Here is a 17,544-nt window from a genome sequence, read left to right as displayed (position 1 = left end):
ACTAGCCAAATCTCAAATACAGAATGACATCACCAGTTAAAATGCTTTAACAATTTTAAAATGCTTCATTTCTGAAGAGAGTATATTTTTATAAATATTACATTACATATCTATGATGATAATACAAAATTTTCCAAAATTTTTTTTCAGCAGCTAGCTTCCTAAGCTATAGGAATCAAAAATGCTATCAAAGTTCTTGACTACGGCTCTTCAATTTCTTCCTCCATCATTTTTCACCTATTAGGAAATGAGTAACTTCCCTTCTTACATATGTACCAATCTCAGAGCTCTGGTGACACCATAGGTTAGTGCATAGTACTTATATGTGACTAATCTATTAATATGCACTTAGTATATACAGTATACCAGGCACTGCATTTTTAAAATAAATGAGACATGAGTGGTGTCTACCTTTAAAGAGCTCACAGTTTAATAAAGAAGACAACCTACTGCAATATGGCCAGGCCTACATCAAAGCTCATGATATGATGCTTGAAACAGAATATTTGAGGAAAAAACCTGACAGCCAAGAGAAGAGGTATTAGCAATTGAGGTGGAGGAGGGCGGGGTGGGGGGAGATGTGACAACTTATACTTAGTACAAGAGTATGAAATATCATACTTAGTTTATTGATCTAATTCTAGGCATGTGGGCATAGCTATAGTGAAATAATTGCATGCCATGGTATAGAACTTACATTTTATTCTGCAGGTGATAGGAAACAATAAAAGAGACAGAGGAAGAAAGTAGCATAGAAAAGTTGGCAAGTGAAACCAGAGATTTGGAAAACTCAATAAACAAAATTATAGGCAGAATATAAATATTTATAGTATATTCATATGATGTAGTATTACTCAGCAATAAAAAATAATAAAAATTATAAACTATGCATATACTCACCTCAAGAATGAAAACATCATAGTGAATGACAGAGGTCGGATACAAAAGAGTACTTACTATGTAATTCTATGTATATACATTCTAAGCACAGCTAAAATTAACTATATCAATAAAATTTAAAAGGTTGCTTACCTCAAGGGAAGGCTTACTGGATTGGAAAGAGGGAAAGCAAAGGAAAGTTTCTGGGATAATAAAAGTTTTTATGTTTTGATCTGGATGATGGTTATATGTGCAAATATACATAAGACAACATGTAAATTTTACACTATATTATGTATGTTATACCACAATAAAGAAGAAAAGAACACAATTATGGTTGAATTAAGGTCAAACAAGTTAAACCAGTGTCATGCCAAAAGCAATATCAAACTTGTAAGTAATGAGAACAAAGGTTTTAATAGACTTCATATATTCTACTAGCAAACAAAATCTCTTTTGGACATTAAAGTACAAGTCTGGTTTATTCTCTACTTCAAGAAGATTATAATACACACACACACACACACACACACACACGTGTTCTTTATAATAAAAGCTATAAAAATAGAGTATTATTCCTCAAGAAAAAGAAAAACCCTGTTAACCAAAACTTTTTCTACATAGCAGTACCTATCATATAAGTACTACTATAATAATTAATAAAGAATAAGAAGCATTTAATAGGATTCACATAAGTATTCTTTACACTAACAATATACTTGCTATGATTAAATCAAAGATTGAAATTACACTCGTACTAGGGATTGAATCCAGCAGTGCCTTGACACAGAGTCTCTGTATATTGCAGAGTCTTGCTAAATTGCTGAAGCTGGCCTCAACTTGAGATCCTCTTGCCTCAGCCTCCCAAATCACTGAGATTACAGGCATGCAACAGTGCACACGGCTCATTATAGACTTTCATTTTTTAAGCAAACATTGAGATCAACAAATCTTTGGCAAGTTAGACAAAGACTAAATTAATTGCAATTATATCAATGTATTCTTTTCACTGAATATCCAATAGCCATATTCATTTATTGATGATAAGTATAATTTTTAGCATTTCAAGAGCTTAAATTATTAAAAAGCATTCTTTTACATACCAGGTCAAAAGTGTATAATCAAAATTCAAAATTTACAAAGTCAACAGTCTTAGGAGAGCTAATCAGAATGCTACATTTCTAGAAAAGTTCTTCAGTAAATATGCCCACAAGAAAAACATTAAAGGAATAATTTACAATTCTGAACATTAACAGAAGAAACAACTTGGAGAATTTCATTAACAGAAATAACAAAGTAAAATTCATGGAAGCAACCAAAGACAACAATGAAGCAAGCCAACAAATTTTACACTGAATGATGAAGTGTTCCTTCATAGTGGCTAAGCCAAACACCAACTTGATTTCCTAACATGTTAGAAAAGTCACTGGAAATCTGTATGCATTAGAAACCCTGAATGCAAAAAAGAAGGAAAACTAAAAATTTAGATCCACAATCTGATGGTTGCTTTTTAGCACCTATCAAATCAATGAGATCAAGTCAATTTGTCAAAGTCAACTCATATTTCAAAATTTTATTAAAAATTCCATTGATTCTGGACTTTTGAAGATATATTTTTAAAACATAAATGTTTTATGTTATTTCTACTTCAATATGTAATATTTAAAGTAGTCTTCTACTTACCTAGATTTTGTCTTATTAACATCTTGCTGCAAGAACAATCTCATCCGAAATTAAATCCAATCTGAAAAAATACATGTAAAAACCATCATTTAGGATTTTTTTGTTTATTTGTTTCAGGTATGAATAACTACATCTACAATACCCTATTCTTTTAAATTAAAATCTGCAAATAAAATTATTTTCTTGATAAAGCATTGAAAACATAGTGTTAACTAAGACAGGAACTTGCTAAATACCTTTTTAGAGGAACAATAACCTATTCACAATAAAAAATTTCCTAGTTTTCTTTTTTAAAATTTCTGTAACAACTTGTTTTCATTAATAGTTTGGCAATTATAATAGTTAAAATCAGTAGTTATTTCTCTACAGAGAACTTGGTTCCAAGACCCATTAAGGATACCAAAATCTGCAGATGCCCAGGTCCTTTATATAAAATGGCAGTCTTTCTATATAACCTACACATATCCTTCTGTATTTTTAAATCATCTCTACATTATATAGTACCTAATACAATGCAAATGCTGTGTAAATAGGTGCTATACTATATTGTTTAGTGATCAACAAGAAAAAAAGTATGTACATGTTTAGTATAGAAATGTTTTCTTTCAAAAACAATTTTGATTCAGGGTTAGTTGAATGGGTGGATGCAGAATCCATGGATAGGGAGAGTGTGCTTCCTCATAAAACATACTTTAAGGTCAGAATTTATATAATACTTATACATAACAAAATCACAACAAAAAAAGCTGGAGATAAAAAGAAAGTATGGCATGGCATTAAAGAATATACTTTTAGTAGTCATAATAGCTAATATTGAAGCATTAAGAACCATTATTCAGAAAATAACATATATTGATATTCTTCTGCTTCCTCAATTTAATCCTCAATCTACTATAGTGACTTCTTCCCCCAAAATCCACAGAAAATGTACTTACCAAAAACCTACCTATTCCTATTGTACCACATTTCACAAATTCTAAAAACTCAATATATTGTTGCCTAAATTCTATTTATCTCCTGCCCTACCTGAAACCTACTTATTATTTTCAATTCTATATTCTTAAAAAATGGCACCAACATACTTATTTCCAACTGTCAACCTAAATTACTCTTTTAACTTTTCCATTTTCAAACTTACTATCATCTCAATTTGTCCTTTCCAGAACTATGAATGATCACTTTATAATGGTTATCCTAACATGTACTTCTATGCTTTAAGTTTTGCTTCCACATGGTAAACTACAAATATCTACCTGTATCTACCTTCTACCTCCCTTTAACTTTGTTCTAACAGTTTTATTAGTCCTTCAATATTTACCTCAGTCACCCTGGCAGATACTTCTTTAATTCCTTCAGCTTTAAAAAATCCATTTTCTCAATTACTGTAGCAATTAACTGGTGAAACCTGCCTATCAACACTTTCTGCTTCTTTGCATATTTTCTAAACCATAGTATGAACATATTGAGGACAAGAACTCACTTATTTTGTTTCAGCATTGTCACTGGCTGGCAGATGAAAGCCTAAACAATGTGGGCTAAATAAGAGATTCAAATTTTGCTTGTATCTCAAAATGTATATAGAAGATAACCCAAGTAAAATTCAGGCTAATGAGTTAATTCACATCTTTGAGGACTGGAGGAAAAAAGTCATTATCACTTCTGGATGTAAAAATGCTACTTTACAGCTAAACATGGTGGCATATGCCTGTAATCCCAGGAGCTCAGGAGGCTGAGGCAAGAGGATCGCAAGTTTGGTTCTTCCAAAGCCAGCCTCAGCAACTTAGAGAGCCTAAGCAACTTAGCAAGACCCTGTCTCAAAAAAAAAAAAAAAAAAAAAAATCATTGAGGATGTGGCTCAATGGTTAAGTATCCCTGGGTTCAAACCCTGGTTAAAAAAAAAAAAAATTACTTTATGAAATAACCACATTTAAGTAAAATACAACTGACATAAATTAACCCACCACACTCTTCTATTGAGTGAATTATTTAATTTCATTGATATTTCAGTACCAAGACTTGGGGACTAAATGCTTCTATCCCTGCAAAAAAACGGAGTTTGTGAACCAGAATTACTAGATTTATTTAAATATTAGCCTTAAGCAGAAGAAGATTAGAGAGTAAGACAAATATAGTTCTTGTATTATCAATTTAGAAAAGTGCTTCTCCAACTTTAGTGTCCATCAAAATTACCTGAAGGGCTTATTTCAGATTGCTACAGTCTGCCCCCAAAGTTTCTACTTTGGTAGGTCTACATGAAGCCCATGAATCTGCATTTCTAGTAAGTTCCTAAAGTGATACTATTTTGAGGATCACATACTGAAAACCAGAGCTAGAATTTTCTATGATGTCTAGATGAGAATATTGTCCCTGCCAACCAACGCCAGAACTGTTACTTGTTTTAAACTAAACTATAAAATCAAAGTGAAAGCATTAAAAAACCCACAAAACTCCATATAAACTGCTGAGTGTAACAGGCTGTAAATGGCCCTACAAATATTATCCACAGCCTAATCCCTGGAACCTATTATGTTACCTTATAAGGAGAAAAATGGGGGGTGGAGAGTGCTACAAGAAACATGATTAGGGAATTTGAAATGGAGAGATTATTTGAGATCATCTGGGTAGGCCTAGTTATAATCACATGTACGCTTAAAAAGGGAGGTAGCAGGGGAAATTTGATTACACATAGAGGAAAAGGCAATTAGAAGACAGATCATAAACATTTGAAAATGTGGCCACATCCAGGAATATCAGCAGTCACCAGGATCAGGAAGAAGCAAAGAATGGACATTCCTCTAGAGTCTCCAGGTGAAGAACAGCTATGCCAACACTATGAGCTGGGCTCTGTAACAGATTTCAGACTTCTGGTTCTGTAATAACAATTTCAGAACTGAGAGAGAAACCATTTCTATTATTTAAACCATTCAGTTTGTGATAATTTGTTAGAGCAGTCATAGGAAACTAATACTAAAGATAGCAGATTCTCAAGGAAATGGATTTGAAGTACCTTTACAAAAGGTATTAATTTATAAACTGACTAATCCCAAATTTGACTCTATTTGAAGAAAAGGCATTTCAGTAGGTAAATAAATTAGATGAGGTCAAAAAGATGAGGCCCTAACACAATATGACTGGTGTCTTGTAAGAGAGCCCAGGCACATATACACAGAGAAAAGGTTATCTGTGCAAGGATAGAGGCCTCAGGAGAAACAAAATCTGCCAAGAATTTGATCTTGAACTTCCTTCAGAACTGTGAGGAAATAAGTTTCTTTTGTTCATGCCACCCAGTCAGTGGTATTTAATCTCCAAGCAGATTAATAAATGAAAAGGATACATGTAGTTGCAACAATATAAATACACTTAAAATCTATTAAAATGGTAAATTTTATGTTATGGACATTTATAACAACAAAAATAAAAGTATATATAAATGCCATATGTGCACATAAAATAACTTAGCTTTATAACTTCAGCTATAGTAATATAAGAAAATCTGAAAAAAACTTTTAACCACATTTGTTCCCCCCAAACCAAACAACCATGTTTTAGACACATTTTAAATTATTATTTATTTTTATTTTTAATCAACAAATAGTAATTGTATATATTATATATTTATGGAGTACAATGTGATGTATTGGCATGATTTTACATTATGGGATAATTAAATTACACTACTTAACAAATCTATCCATTCACAGACTTACAAATTTTTTGTGGTAAAACATTTAATACCTAACTTTAGCAATTTTAAAATATACAATGCATTATTACTGTTGTTACGATTCTGTGCAATAGATTATGAAAACCTATTCTTCCTAAAAGAAATTCTGTGCCTTTTAATCAACACTGCCCCTTTCCCCATTCAGTCCTCCAATTTCCACACAGCCTGAGCAAACACCAATTTACTCTTTATTTCTAGGTTCAACATTTTTAGATTCCTCATATAAATGAGTTTATGTGATATTCGTCTTTCTGTGCTGACTTGTTTCACTAAGCATTAAATCCACTAGGTTCATCCATGTTGCTGAGGATGACATAAATTCCTTCTTTCTAAAGGTTGAACAAGCACTCTATTGTGTATACACATTTTCTTTATCCATTTCATCCAATGATGGATAGCTGGGTTGCTTCTATAGTCTTTGTTATTGTGAATAATGCTTCCATAAACACAAGCAAGCAAACAACTCTTCAGCATACTGCTTTCAATTCCTTTGGATTTATACCCAGAAGTGGGATTATTAGATCATATGGTAACTCTATCTTTTGTTTTCTGAGAAACCTCCATACTGCTTTCCATAAGGGCTAGTTATTTATTTATATTCCCACCAAAAATACACAGGGTTCCCTTTTTTCCACACTCTTGTAAATACTTACAATATCTTTTTGATAATAACAATTAGACTTTTTTAAAAGGATCTTCTAGGTAAATCTGATAGAAGTACTGTAAAATCCACACCTAAAAAGTATTATTAGAATATTACTTAGGTGGACACTGGGAAAGGGGTCCAGAAAAGAAGAAAACACTTTAAGTAGTTGGTACTGCTGGGTTTATCCAGCAGGATTTTAAGAGAAGACCTGAATATTAAAATATCAAATATATCTTCCCTAAAACCTGAAACCATAGCTAATCATGAGAAAAACATAAGACAAATTCCAAGAGTTGAAAAATCCAACAGTATATCTGACCAATACTCCTCAGAACTGTTAAGGTCATTAAAAACAAAGTCTTGAGGGACCTAAGGAGAAATGTCATATTTGAAATATGACATCTGAAACAGAAAAAGAATATTAGGTAAAAACTAAAGAAATCTGAATAAACTATGGTCTTTATTTAATAATAATGTGAAAATATTGGTTCGTTAATTTTAGCAAATGTACCATACCATTGTAAACTATTAATCACAGGGAAAAATGGAGGTGAGGGGAATGTATGAGAACACTATACCATTTTGCATAAATTTTCTGTTAAGTCTAAAACTTTAAACAAATAAAGTCCATTAATTTCAAAAATATTTAAGTATTTTGAAGAGACATAAACATACTTTAAAAAATGAAAGTGAAAATTCAAAAGATTTCAACTTAAAATTCAGAAGAATTAAACTTAAAAGTTCAAGTACATGGAAAAGAAATACGGGGAAGGTTACAAAACAAGTGTTCAAAACAATGGAGTGAAACTAAAAGCCAACAGTAGGAGGAAAAAGGGAAAATTCATGCAGAAATGTAAATTAAACAACCTACTCTTCAACCAACCCACAGGCCAAAGAAGGAATCACTAGGGAAATGGAGAAAATATATGGGGAAAAATGAAACACAATATACCAAAATGTATGGGAAACAGCAAATGCAGTACGGAGAAGGAAGTTTACCCTAGTAAAAGCTTACATGAAAAAAAGAGAACATCTCAAATCAACAACCTATCTTTAAACCTCAAGGAACTAGAAGAACAACAAACTAAACTAAAACAAAAGTTAACAGAAGGAAAGAAAAGATAAAGATTAAAGCATAGATAAGTAAATAAGAGCAACCAAATTTGAAAAACCCTAAGCTAAACTAAAAAAAAAGAAGACTCAAAAAACTAAAATCAGAAATGAAATATGGGACTTTACAACTGATGCCAAAAGATTATAAAAAAATTTTTTTGCACATCAACAAATGGGAAAGCCTAGAAGAAATGGATATATTCATGAAAATATATATTGACCAAAGCTGAGTCACAAAAAATAAAAACTCTGAAAGACCTAGAACTAGTAAAAGGAGATTAGATGCAATGATCAAGAACTTTCCAAATAAGAAAAGCCCAGGTCTAAATTACTTTTCTGACCAAACATTTAAAGAATTAACACGAATCATCATCAAACTCTTCCACAGAATCAAAGAAGAATATTTCAAATTCATTCTATTGACATTATCCTGAAACTAAAACCACACATACTCAACAAGAAAAAAAAGTACAGTCTAATATCACTGGATGAATGATGCAAATATCTTCAGCAAAACCAATCCAACACCATGGTAAAAGGACTGGAATGAAAGGATAGTTCAACATCTGAAACCAATATACCACATTTACAAAATGAAAGGGGAAAAAAATCACATTATTTCAATGTGTAACAAGAACATTTGGTAAAATTCAATACTAATTCATTTTAAAAAAACACTCAACAAATAACAAAGAAAGAAGGAAACCACCTCAGCATAATAAAAGCTATATACAAAAAAAAAGCCTACAGAGCTAACATTCTCAAGGGCAAAAGAGTAAAACGTTTTTCCTCTAAGATCAAGTTTCGCAAAACTTGCTCACTCTCATCATTTCTATACTAACAATTAGATGAAAAATAAAGTACATTCATATTGGAAAAGAAACTGTAAAATCAGCCCTGTTCTTGGATGATGTGAACTTATGGTAAAAACAACAACAACCAAACCCCTAAATTTTCAAAAATGAAAAAAAAAAATCAATCATTAAAACTAATAAATTTCAGCCAAGTTTCAGAATTAAAACACACACACACACACCCCAGGTACATTTCTATATACTACGAATGACCAATCCAAAAAAGAAGTTAAGAAAACAATTCCATTTAAAATAGCAAAAAAAAAAGAATACTTAGAAATTAACCAAGTACACACAATATACTTGCACACTGAAAAATACAAAATACTGCCAAAGAAATCTTACAAGATACAAACACAGGGAAAGACACTGTGTAATCATAGACTAAAAGCTTCAGGACCCTGGATTTTGCTGTTAATTTTTGAATACCCAAAAACACAGGCAACAAAAACACATATTGACAAATAGGACCAGGTCAATCATAAAACTCTGCACATCAATGGAAACAATCAACAGAGTGAAATGACAACCTATGGAATGGAAGAAAATATTTACAAATCACATATTTGATAAGGTTGAATATTGAAAATACATACGGAATTCATATTTATGACCTAATTTCTAAAATGGGCAAAGGACTTGAATATAAAATGCAGCCATTCTAAGAATTAGTAAGCAGTTTCTCAAAAAATTTAATGGGATTATCATGTGACTCAGCAATCCTACTTCTAAGTATACATGCAAAAGAATTCAAAGCAGGATGTCAGAGAGGTATTTGCATACCCATGTTCATAGCATACTCATGTTCACAGCAGAGTATCAAATCAAACACAATATCAAAAAAGTAGAAAACACTCCAATTGCTTACCAGTGGATAAATGTATAAAGGAAACATAGTAACATATTTGCTGAGAGCCACAGCCAATCGGAATGGCCCCAGGCATTTTGCCAGAAGTAATGGTTGAGAAGAGAGCCATTAAGATGATGATATTAAGTTAAGCTGTCTATAATTGCTGTGACTGGATGATGCTGGATCGAAACAGGCTGTGTATTCAATTGTGTATTAGACCTTTACTGTCCGTACAGGGCAGCTCTTGCTGCCTCAGGCGCCCGCTACTTTGGAGTTCCCAATGAGTTCTTGCGGGCTTCCCGATGAGTTCTTGCGGGGTTCCGAGAGTGAGTACAGCGTGGTGGAGGGAGTTCCGGTTGGTGTGTGGTGTTCCTGGGGGCCACGTGGGTGGAGTTCGGGAGAGTTGTCGAGGAGTGTGCGTGGAGTGCTGTTGGAGTTCAGGCAATAAAGTTTTCAGTTTCAACATACAAGTGCTTTGTGGCAGCTCGGTGATTTGTGCCCAGCCAGACTGCAGCATTTGGTGGCCCATGCGGGGAACACCTGAATCTCGGAGGTAAGTGAAATTGCTCGCCCGAGGGAAGGCGAGAGAATGGGTGACCATTTCAAAAAACAATGTGTTCTTGTTTTGATTTGTTTTGTTTTTGTTTCAAGCTGCATGTCCCTAGAATTTTCTCAGGAAAAATGGGGAAAATGGTTGGCTCGAGGTTTGAAGTTGTTCGGCCCTGAAGAAGAGATAGAGATAGACCACGAATATACATTTCAAGAAAATAGGAAAATTGATACAATGCTTTTTTTGTTCCGTTTTGCTTCGGTTTTGTTTTGAGCTATCTTGTTGAGTTGCATTATCCTTGTAGCAGAAATATGGGGTCAGAAATTAGCAAAAACCAAACTGAAAGAATGTTAAGTAAATTGTTAGAAGAAGGAGGCACCCCAGTAAAACCAAAAACAGGGCATACGTTGATACAATACAAAAATGTAGCCCATGACTTTTTAAGGAGGAGCTGTTGAATATATCACAATGGGACCATCATGGTAAAGATTTAAGGGAAAAGGAAAAGAAAAATCCAGGAACTCTGACAGTTGGCACATTACCGTTATGGACGTTGGTACAATTTTGTTTGCCTAGTCCAAAGCCTTCAGTTCAGACTATAGTAGACGATCAAGTAAAGGAGAAGGTCTCTTGAGCTAGTCAGACAGAGGAAGAAAATTTAAAGGAGGAAGAACTATCAGGGGAAAAGTTACAACAGGAGGCTGCTACTAACACCTTTCTATCACCAAAGGGCATAAGTGTCCAACCAACAGCTCCACCTATAGAGACAACATATGCTGGGGAGCCCCGAACCTCCATAGTTGATAGATGGGATCCTGAGACAGGACCTCAAAGATTAGCATGCCCTATACTTGAGCAGGCAGGAGGGCAGCGAATTCACCGTGCTTTAGATTTCAAAACAGTGAAGCAGTTAAAGGAGGCTGAGACAACCTATGGTCCCCAAGCACGCTTCACTGTAAGCATGGTCGAATCAATTACCAACTTGGACATGACGCCAACAGATTGGGCTGGTATGTGTAAAGTTGTGCTAAATGGAGGGCAATATTTGTTATGAAAGGTTGTCATTGAGGAATTCTGCACAGAGATGGCTAGGCGATATGCAGCAGCTGGTTATCCTCAGAGAAATCTAGATATGTTGTTAAGAAAAGGACCTTATGAGGATTAGCAGCAACAAATTAGCTATGATCCTGCTATATACTCACAAATTGCTGCAGATGCAGTTAGGGCATGGAAGACTTTACAAGGTCATGGAGATTTACAAGATCAATTATCTAAGGTAATACAGGGAGCTAATAAACCTTACGTTGAATTTGTAGATAGGCTTATTCAAACAGCTACTGGAGTTTTGGGGGATACAGAACAAGCATTAATAAAACAACTGGATTATGAGCAAGCAAAACGTTGGTGCACAGAGGTCATTAGACCATGGAAACATGAAGATTTAAACACATACATTAAATTATGTAGAGACATTAATGAACAAGGGCAAGTCTTGGCAGCTCCAGTACAACAGGCTTTAGATGCCAGGCCAAAAACATGCTACAATTGTGAACAAACAGGACATTTTAAAAGGAACTGCCGCATAGGAGGAGGGTTTAACAAAACTAGGTATCAAAGGGGTAGAATACCGGGTATTTGCCCACGATGCTGTACGGGGAGACATTGGGCTAATGAATGCCGTTCTCAAACCACCATAGAGGGTACTCCGTTATCAAAGAACAGACAAGGACCAGGTGTTTACCCACAATATCATGGAGAAAAGCATCGGGCTCCATTGCCAAAAAACGGACAGGGAGGCCCAATGCTCCGGGGCCCACGACCACAAATATATGGGGCACTGGAGGAACCCAGCAACCCCATCAGGGTAGTGCCCAAGACACATTATCCATCAGATCTCTCATCAGACAAACCAGAGGGAGCGCAGGGTTGGACATCTGTGCCTCCGCCAGAGCAGTACTAACTCCAGAGATGGGAGTTCAAATCATTCCCACAGGAGTAAAAGGGCCTCTTCCCCAAGGAACAGTAGGCTTATTGTTAGGACGCAGTTCTTCTACTCTAAAAGAACTTATGATAAGTCCTGGGGTAATTGATCCCGATTATGAAGGTGAAATAAAAATTATACCTAGTTCTCCAAGAGGTATATCAGTAATTTCACCAGGAGATAGAATAGCACAGTTATTAATAATACCCAGCCTGCATGATAAATTTTCTAGGAGTACTATAGAAAAAGGTTCCAGGGGATTAGGCTCCACAGGTGTAGATTGGGCCATGCTGTCTTTAAATTTAGATTCTCGCCCAATGTTAAAACTAAATATTCAAGGACATGAATTTAATGGGCTACTGGATATAGGTGCAGACCTTAGCATCATCTCTCAACAAGAATGGTCAAAACATTGGCCGTTACAACAAGCCACTCAAACGCTTCTAGGCCTAGGAGTGTCAACTAATCCCCATAGAAGTGCAATGGTATTAGACTGGAAGGATCCTGAAGGATGTGAAGGAACTATACAGCCATATGTATTGGATCATCTTCCTATAAATTTATGTCCTAGATCAATTAGGTTTGACATTAACGAATAACAGCAATCCAAATGCGCCCACTATTATGGCTAGACAAGGTTTTAGGAAAGGAAAAAGATTAGGAGAAAAAGGACAAAGTACAGTGGCGACAATACATATTGATCAAGAAATAGATAGACATGGATTGGGTTTTCAGGAGGGGTCACAGAGACAATAAAAAGTACTTGGAAATCAGAAAGACCAGTATGGGTTCCTCAGTGGCCCCTGACTAAAGAAAAAATACAAGCAGCCCATGACCTGGTCAAACAACAATTAGCGGAGGGACGTATACAACCTTCCGTATCTCCCCATAATACTCCCATTTTTGTCATTAAAAAGAAATCTGGTAAATGGAGATTACTGCAAGATTTAAGAGCCATTAATAATGAGATGGTTATTATGGGACCTGCTCAATCGGGAATTCCCCCATTGTCTGCTTTGCCAAAAACCTGGTATGTTTTAGCTATAGATATTAAAGATTGTTTTTTTTCAATTCCAATTCATCCCAAGGATAGTCCACGTTTTGCATTTCCTATCCCTGCGTTGAATCATGAAGGTCCTGATCAGAGATATGAATGGAAAGTACTCCCTCAAGGGATAGCTAACAGCCCAACTATGTGTCAAATTTATGTTAACAAAGCAATCCAGCCACTTAGAAATCAAAATCCTGAACTACAAATACTTCACTATATGGATGATGTATTATTAGCACACAAAGATAAAAACACATTGCTAGAATGTTATGACACACTTACAAACTTATTAAAAAATTATAATCTAGAGATAGCAATAGATGAAGTACAATTAAATTTTCCAATTAATTATTTAGGAGTTCTATTATCCTCAACCATGGTCCATCCACCAAAAATTCAAATACAAGTAGATCAACTCAAATCATTTAATGACTTTCAAAAGTTATTAGGAGACATAAATTGGATAAGGCCTTATCTAGGCATACCAACAGGAGAGTTGGGACCTTTATTTGATATCCTAAAAGGTCCATCAGGTCCAAATTCACCCCGAATGTTAACGCCTGAAGCAAGAAAGGCATTAAAAATCATTGAAACATATATGGAAAATATGCATTTGGAGAGAATTGATATAAGTTTGCCTTTTATTATTTATTGTACTACCAACAAAAAATATTCCTACAGGAGTATTTTGGCAAGAAGGTCCATTATTGTGGGTACATTCATTTTATTCTCCTAACACTATTCTTACGAGGTATCCTGAGGCTATAGGACAATTGATACTCAAAGGAATAAAAGCAGCTAATGGAGTGTTTGGAATTTCTCCCAATAAAATTATTACTCCATATACTATGGATCAAATTGATGAGTTAGCTAATGAGTTAAATACTTGGGCAATAATCATGTGCAAATCTAATGTTTCATTTGATAATCACTTACCATCTAATCCTTTGCTGTCTTTTTGGTCTTTAAACATGATTTTATTATATGTCAATTTTAGTTCAATAACTTTTAAAATTCACAATGTGCAAAGAATGAAAAATATTAAAAAAATTAAATATCAAAATTAATTTATAATGACAGTAAATTAAAACAATAATATCACTGTCATTTAAGAGTGAAAGTGCAAGTGAATCATCTTCCAACAATTTACCAACATCTACTTACAAATGGCAATTCAATGCATATACAATGCTTCCAAAATCTTATCAGATACGTTTTGTCAGGCTAACCAGAGTACCTTTTCCTCCTTGCTACTGAGTCATCTGGACTAAAGGGCACAGGCATACATAATTTATATCTATACCCAAACATAATGTCTGCTAAACTATGAGATCAGAAATAAACACACATTAAGATTAATTTAATTTACAGATTGGACCAAAATACAGGATTGCAAAAATAGCCCCAATTCTGCATTAACCCATTATTCATGTTATTTGGAAATGAAACTTTGCAGCTTCTCCCATCAAGAGATAAAAGTCTTTTTTTTCCGCCAACACGTGAACTCTGGGATTAATCTTATAAGGAATGCACCAGTAGAATGCCACAGATTTCGATTTGTTCATTTTGAGTCTACGCCTCAAGAAACCTACTCTTTCAAAATCTTCATACCACCATGAAAACAAACTGTAATTGGTTGGAGGATCAGAGGACATCTCAGATGTCTTGCCCTATCCTAGAGCAGCTTATATCAAACCAATTCCCATATCAAATATATGACAGAACCCAGCCAAAAGCAGCAGAGCCACCTTCCTAACTGGCTACTAAACACAGATTCATAAATAAACCTGACCAAAACCAGAAACACTGCCTGGCTGATCAGACTTATTCTAATAACACTTTTACTGCTTTATACCAAATTCCAGAGTAATTTCCTATACTATATTAATCACTAACTGCAGTAATAGCTAAGTGAATAAGTAGTACTGAATTGACAATATCAACTCTAGCTTAATATAATAATTCAATTTTTCTTATCCTTAGGCATTTAGAATAGCATGATCTTTATCTCTTAACTTCTGAAGACAAAGGAAAAGAAAGGGACAAAAAAAAACCCCTAATTCGGGCTGGGGCTGGGGCTAGCAGTAGCACACTTGCCTGGCATGTGTGAGGTACTAGGTTCAATTCTCAGTACCACGGTCCATCAATAACTTTAAAAAAAATTTTTTTTTAATTGGGGAAATAAAAACACCCTGGGGCTGGGGTTGTGGCTCAGCAGTAGCACGCTCGCCTAGCATGTGCAAGGCGCTGGGTTCAATCCTCAGCACCACATAAAAATACATAAAATAAAGGTATTGTGTCCAACTATAACTAAAAAATAAATATTAAAAAAACCTAATTCTTTAATTAGCAGTGATTCTATAAAACATTGTTCAAGTTTTTCAAAGCAGGTGTATTAAAACTGAGTGAAATCATTTTTGTAAGTAATGTCACCAATTATAATTTGTTGAGAAATTTTGTTGTTGTTATATGTTGTTGAATCCAACCATATAGTAAAATCTTTTAAGATACTCCAAAATCTATTAAAAATGTTATTCAGGAATCTGCTACCTTATTAGTTCCTTGATTTATTTTAATGGCACACAGATTTTCCTTCTGGAATATATTCTTACTCAACTATGAAAGTGGCACCCCTGGATGGAGGGATAAACAAACCGACCCCCAGGCTAACCAGAGTACCTTTTCCTCCTTGCCACTGTAATTTATTCACAGATGGGAATACAGCCCAAAGTAGGATATATGGAATTCTTCTCAAGATGTTCACATGCCTGAAATAACTGTATAGTGGAAGAGACCTAGTAGAGATATTGAACGAAATATTAAAGCCCATCAATTTGAAGGTATCAGAAAGCTAACACAACAACAAACAATGACCATGCCAAGATTTCAGAGATAATGGAAATCTACAGATGTGAACCAAGCAAACAGGGATCCTTTTACCTTAGGGTAACTGTCAATACAGATGAGGCAGCTGACCAGTATTTCTGATGTTGTTGTAGAGCTAGGGATACCAAAGGTTCAGAAATGGCTAAAATCATATTATAATAGTCTGGATCTTAAATGTCCCCCCAAAGACCCATATGCTAAAGGCCTGGTTGCCAGGCTGTGGCACCACTGAGAGGTGGTAGAACCTTTAGGAGGTAGGGCCTAACAGAAGCAGTTAAGTCACTAGGAGGAATACTCTTGAAAGAGATATTGGGATCCTGGTCCTTTCCTTTCTTTTTGCTTCCCAGCCACCATGAGCTATGCAGTGTTTTAGCACCATGTACTCTCACCACCATGATGGACTATGCTGTCACACGCCTAAAGCAAAAAGCAAGCATAAACTGAAACCCCTCACACTGTGAGTCAAAATAAACCTTTTCTCTGATAAACTGCTTCTCTTAGGTGTTTTGTCAAAGCAATGCTGATCTAACACACATACTATATTCCGACCACTTGAGTAAGACTCCAAAGAATTCAAGTCAATCAGAAGTAAACAAGTCCTGCTAAAATCCTGCAGTTCTGCTAAAGACACCTAGGTGACCAAATAACAAAACTCTCTATCCCCTAAATGTAATTAAGGCAATCCCAAATTCTAGTCACCATAAGTGTCTGGAACATATAAAATAAAAATAATCTCTGGAGAAAGATAGTATCCCTCTAAGACTCACAGTTTAGACCTGGAAAAGCAGCTTGAAAATTACAGGGAAAAAAACATGGCAGCTAGGGAAACAGGGATAAAAGAAAAGTTCTGAATATAAATTGTGCCAAGTCACCTGATGTCTAACAATGTAGGCATAAAGGAGACCTGAGGGGGTTGAAAAGAAAAAAAAAAGCAGAGACCAGAGAGAGTACTACATTTGAAAAATAGAGCTGTCCTATGAGTTGGCTGCTTTTTCAACACAGAGCATTCCCCAACTGTGTAGTTTGGGCAGCAGAAAGCTAAAACTCTCAAGAGCCAAGTGCCAGACGATAGAGCCCAAGCCCAAGCCCAAGGAAATCAGTAGAATCCCTGGAAGCAAGAAAACCACAGCACAAGCTTCAAAATTTGACTATAAACTCCAAATCATTGGATAAAAACCATCTTAGACACAAAGAGACCTCTAAGACACCAAGCCAAAAAAGCAACAACTAGAAACCAGAAGAGAAAAATCTCAGTAGCTGCATACTTCAAGAGAAACTAAGTTTGCGTTCTAAGACTGGGCAAGTTACCTACCTACCCAAAATAAAG

At 34.9% G+C, this 17,544-nt stretch overlaps 1 protein-coding gene across 15 annotated transcripts in view; it reads right to left on the bottom strand.

Moving 5' to 3' along the window:
• Positions 1–17,544, bottom strand: part of ZNF644 (zinc finger protein 644) — a 106,553-nt gene that overhangs the window by 68,130 nt on the left and 20,879 nt on the right. For all 15 annotated transcript variants that reach the window (XM_081307660.1, XM_081307655.1, XM_081307659.1 and 12 more), the window contains one exon: positions 2,563–2,623. Coding sequence is in view for 10 of the 15 variants with exons in the window: in XM_081307655.1 (XP_081163781.1) it covers positions 2,563–2,606 (44 nt within the window). In the remaining 5 variants the exon portion in view is untranslated. The remainder of the gene's footprint in view (positions 1–2,562; positions 2,624–17,544) is intronic.

The sequence above is a fragment of the Spermophilus citellus genome (assembly GCF_964194105.1).
Source record: "Spermophilus citellus genome assembly, chromosome: 9".
Classification (NCBI taxonomy): Eukaryota; Metazoa; Chordata; class Mammalia; order Rodentia; family Sciuridae; genus Spermophilus; species Spermophilus citellus.
This window is presented reverse-complemented; position numbering and strand designations above follow the sequence as displayed.